The 5,578-nt window shown below is 26.4% G+C and overlaps 1 protein-coding gene across 3 annotated transcripts in view; it reads left to right on the plus strand.

The window, feature by feature from the left end:
- Positions 1-725: 725 nt before the first annotated feature.
- LOC106790243 (RNA-binding protein cabeza-like) overlaps positions 726-5,578 on the plus strand; it is a 7,133-nt gene continuing 2,280 nt past the window's right edge. Inside the window, exons 1-4 of one of the 3 annotated variants that reach the window (XM_014755010.1) lie at positions 726-882; positions 1,518-1,889; positions 1,990-2,059; positions 3,822-3,850. In XM_014755010.1, the coding sequence (XP_014610496.1) occupies positions 870-882; positions 1,518-1,889; positions 1,990-2,059; positions 3,822-3,850 (484 nt within the window). In that variant the 5' untranslated portion in view covers positions 726-869. Of the gene's footprint in view, positions 883-1,517; positions 1,890-1,989; positions 2,060-3,818; positions 3,851-5,578 lie in introns of all 3 variants that reach the window. The other 2 variants (XM_014755009.1, XM_014755011.1) reach the window with 2 other exon arrangements.

Here is a 5,578-nt window from a genome sequence, read left to right on the forward strand (position 1 = left end):
GATCTTTCATTCAAAGTTGTTGTACAGATTATATCTGATATAAGAGTATTATAAAAAACAAAAAAATTCATTCTTTAAAAATTTTTTTTGTCAATTGATGATTCTCCTTTGTGCATCCAATTGACTGTTTTAAATAAATAATCGCATACAAAGAGAGCGTATCTTTAAAATATATTAATTAATTTTCAAGTGTATGTATAGTATTTATATAAACGCGAAGATAAAAGTATAATTTAATAATCTTTCAACAATATTTCATTATCTTTAACACCGACCCATAATTATATTTATAAATATAACCTAATTCTTTAGTTATATAAAATAATTGAAGAAAATCCTCTCAAAAAAATATAAAAAGATAATTATTTGTATATTTTAATATATATATATATATAACAAATAAGAAAAAAAGGGCCAACAAGTATCTCATTTTTAATATGATTTATAATTCGAAGAACGGAAACTGTTACTTGAAAGTTTTCAATCAATCAGAATCCAGGTTAAATCAAGTACGAGTTTAATTAAAACTGAAAAATAATAAAAATTTTTTAAACTAACCAAATATATTGTAAATATTGTGTTATTAATGATTCTAATTTTTATTTATTAATATTAGATTATATATGATTTGTGTTTAAACAATTGTAAATTGTATATATCATATTTATAACTAAACAGTAATGAATATGATTAGAGTTGCTGATTCGAGTTATGAGTACTTCCGGTAACATCAGTAACTTCCGTTAGTGAAGGAGAGCTCTGTTCCAGTTTTGCGACAACACCTGAAACGATAGTGATCGTTGTAGGCGGTTAATTTCCCGCCATTACTTGCTATTTTTAACAAAACTGGAGATTGTTCCCTATCCACTATGACGGATAATCGTAAGTGGTTTTATTTTATTAATAACAATAATAAATATTATTCTAGATTCACTTAAAAATTTCTTATTGATTTTATTCGAAAATATTCGACCATTGAATTATATGTTCCACATTTGAAGGGAACACGAATGACGCTCAATGAAACGAACATTCAATATGAAAAAGAATCCAAAAGAATCCATAATTTAACCATTAAATTAAATTATAATATTCATACGTTAGAAATAAACATAGTTTTATTTAACATTATTTTAATTTTTGATATAAGTTTGATAGATGCGATTACGTTATATATAATCATTTGTACAGTATCACGTTATTGTAACTTTTAATTAGTATTTATACCAATCGATATTCAATATACACGTTTTATCGTTTTCTCTTTGTTTTCTTTTTTTTTTTTTTTTTTAAATTATTTATTTATCTACACACAATGATTGATTTGTATTTTATCATAATGGGCGTGTTTTATTTAAAAAAAATGTATTATCAGTCATATATTTATCTTCAGTTGATACTACTTGTCATAAACAATTAGTAATTCTTTAAATATACCTCTAGATAAGTATTTTTTTTTGTATATGTATGTAAATATATGAATGTAATTGTGTAAATAAAACAATTGTAATTTGTAGAGTATTCGAGTTACCAACAACAGGGGTACAATCAATACAGTCAACCCCCTCCGACAGCAGGACAGGATACATCTTATCCACCACCTTCTACCGGTGGTGGTAATTACAATCAATATAGTCAACCCCCTCCTAATACCGGAGCTGGTTATGGGAATTATAATGCTTACAATACCGGAGGTGGCCAAGATTACAATCAATCACCTGGTCAAAGCGGTTATGGACAAAACAGTTACAGTGGCAGCAATTCTGGTAACAGCGGTAGTGGAAGTTATGGAGGAGGAGGAGGAGGAGGAAGTTACAGTCATGGAGGAAGCAGTAACAGTGGTGGTGGTGGATACAATCGTAGCAACTCTAGTGGAGGATACGGTGGAGGTATTAATTTCAATTACATTAACAATATTTAACATTGAACAAAAATTGTCTTATATAAACACCAACAACATTGTAAAACTGTGTAAATGTTGTATTGTAGGCCAAGGTGGCGGAGGAGGTAGATATGGGGATCGTGGAGGATATGGAGACCGCTCTGGTGGAGGATACAAGTAAGTATATTTAAGATTTTATCTAATACACTACAAAGAAAAAAAGAAATAAGAGCGTAAAGAAAAAAAAACTGTAATGCCAACAGCATACCTAAGGCTTATACATATGATATCTATTCAACGAGGAGGTAATTCTGTTTTTTTTTTTACTACTAAAAAAGGTATGGAATTTAATTCTTAATGAAAGTCTTATGACGAACTGTTTTGTGTTTGAGAAAAAAAAAACAAAAAAAAAAAAAAGAACAACTCATCTCTTGTGTCTTTGCAAAAAAAAAAAAATGGTCTCATGCCCGATTGGGCGTTAATATGTTTGAAGTATGCCTACAGGTTTAACACAGGTATAACTGGTAAAAGTAAAGGTAATTAACAGGTTGTATATGACAATTGACGTAAAATGATATACGCTGTGTATGTTTTTTATTAAAACTACATAGCCCAAGTTGGTTCTGCATTATTTATATATATATATTGAGATATATCAAATAATATGTTTAATATGCGTATACACGTATTATACGTATGGTCCTCCAAGTTTGGTATATGTATATTTCGTACATATACGTATATATACATACATACATATATATACACGTAGAAGTTTATTATTATTAATGAACATAAGCGGTTGAGATACTGCCACTGGAGCCACTGTTAGGTACTTGCAGCTAATTATAATATACTAGTAATTAAAAACTGACAGTTATGGGTTGTTGTTATTGTTGTTCTTGTTGTTGTTGTTATTATTATATTATGATTATTATTATTTAAAAAAGAAAAAACAGTCCATTATAAGAGACACTGTGTTGATTTATGTCTGCTGGCTGGCTGACGGTGTTTAATAATAAATCATGGGGATTGTAATCTATTTAGGACACGATAAACAGGGCTTTTTGACATTATTCTTTGTTTTTTTGTTTTTTATTTTTTTTGTTTAATAATATGTCTTACTTTTTACTTTTATATACATTATTATATATATATATATAAATGTTTAAGTAATGTACGAGAATTATCATTTTTGATTCTTTTTTTTTAGATATTTTTTTTTCTCAAAGTAGTTTACCATTTAATCGGGTATGGGGAAAGAAAAAAATAAGATAACTTCTACATTAACTTAGCTTTTTGTATCGTTAAGATTTTTCACTTCTTTATGCTTATCGATAGTCAAATATTTTCATATAAAAATATATATATATATATATATATTTCTAGTTAAACTCTAAGAGAAAAAGAAAGATCTAAATTAATATTTGAAAAGTAGATTATTGAAAATATTATTTTTAGCTGAGCCATTATTAAACGCATTACGAAAACATTTAAGTATCTATTTTTGGCCAACATTATTTGATTGTGTAAAGATTTGTTGTATCTATCTCTTTTTATCTCTTTCTATCTCTATTTCTCTCTCTCTCCCTCTCTCTCTTTCTCTATCTATCTATCTCTATCTTTTTTTCTATGTGTATGACATGACTGACGGACGTAACATTTACATTTACAAATATTATTATTATTATTATTATTATTATTTTTGTTTTTATTTTTATTATTATCATTATTATTATTATTATTATTATTATTATTATTATTATTAGCTGTTTTAAACAAAAAAAAAAGAAATAATATGGTGACTACAGACATTTAGACAGTAGGTACATCAAGAAGAAAGATGGCGAGCACAACATTTGATTCGCCATGCATCGATTGATCAATCAGTCTGTCCATGAGTCGACTCATTGGTATATCTGCTTCTGTGTTTTAGCAGTGGCGGTGGCCGAGGTGGTTATAACAAAGGTAAATGCACCAGACTGTCTGTACTAGTCTGGTGCTATTCACGCTTTCACTCTAATATTTACAATATCTAAATACTCGGTTACTTATATGAAAGGGCTGCTCTGCAACATTGTTAGGTTCATATATATATATATATATGTATTTTATATTATCTTTATATACATTATATATATATATATATATATATATATACACGTTATATAACAAAAAATTATATATAAAATATACTTCAATATTTATTAATCGTGAGAAGAAAAAGAATATATGTGACACTCCTGTGGTAAAACGCAAAGTTATTTTAATCACCAATTGCTTTTTGTTGCTTAAATTTATTTATTTAAAAAAAAATAAAAAACAGAACGATAGATTATAATCTGCTTAAACAATTTGAAATGTTAGGTAATCGCGTTGTACTACCGTTCATTATAATCAAATATTTTTCTAATGTTCTCTATACTTCAATATATACGAAAACCATTATAGTTGCATGCAGTATCTAATAAGTTAATTTAATGACTAATCATTCAGTAAACTTTTGTAATTATCTTTCGTATAATTCATTTGAATAAAATTATATACATTAATGATAAATATTATCTAAATGTATACTTGCATATTTCAATATCATTGAGATCCTTGATTAAAAAATAAATACAAAAGGCAACTGGTGAAATTGATTTTAATAATAATAATAATAATAATAAAAATAATAATAGTAATAATAGTAATAATATTATTACAGAAATAATTGAATTTCTTAGAAAGGATGTTGCAGGACAGGTTTGTTGTTGAAGGGTGAAAAGAAATAATGTTGCAGCCCTTTTATATGTTAAGCTGCAACCTTGTGTTACTTACATACTATTATACAACTGATAAGGGTTTTTAGGGTTCAGAGAGTATTAGTATAATTATTTGGTATATGAAGAGATGGATCTGTGGAAACGAGAAAGTATTCTCATATCTACAAGAAACAGAAAAAAAAAAAAAGAACTTATGTGCTGTGAAAGAGGTTTTTAAGAATATATATTTGTAATATTATTTCAACAAAAGTAAAAGTTGAAAATATATATATATATATATTATATTATATATACACACATATATATATATATATATAAAAAAAGATAATGAAAAATCGCAATACAGGAACTTGCGTTTGTTTGTGTCGTTAGCGAAAATACTATATATAAAAAAAGAAAGAAAGAATTTTTTTTTTGAAGAGGGTGCATAAAAGCGAAAGTGTTCACGAAAGCATAGCTCCGTTTTATACGGACTGATATTTCTCTGATAAATTTTATTACAAAAGAGAAAGAAATTATTCATATTTAGGATACGTACATGTGCATAATTCTTTTTTAATTTTTTTTTTTTTTTTTTTTATTATTTTTTTTATGTTTTCTTTTTAATTGTTTTTTTTTAATCGTTACTATATAGTAAAACATACAAACACAATTCTCTTTAGAATCCATTGGAAGAGATTTTCATGATATTCTTTTTTTATTTTTGTAAATATACCTAACGCCTCTCTGTGTGTAAAAAAAGAGAGCAGCGTCTAACACTCCCCCCGACAGCACATTAAGTTAATAATTATTATTTAAGATTGGTAGAAAATCAAAATTATTTATCGAATAACATAGTAATACTTTACAGGTTTATAATTAATAAACGGATGGCAATGCTGCTTGTTGACATTATTATTATTATTATTATTATTATTATCATTATTAT

Source organism: Polistes canadensis, unplaced genomic scaffold (assembly GCF_001313835.1).
Source record: "Polistes canadensis isolate GaletaPanama2010 unplaced genomic scaffold, ASM131383v1 scaffold_225, whole genome shotgun sequence".
Lineage (NCBI taxonomy): Eukaryota > Metazoa > Arthropoda > Insecta > Hymenoptera > Vespidae > Polistes > Polistes canadensis.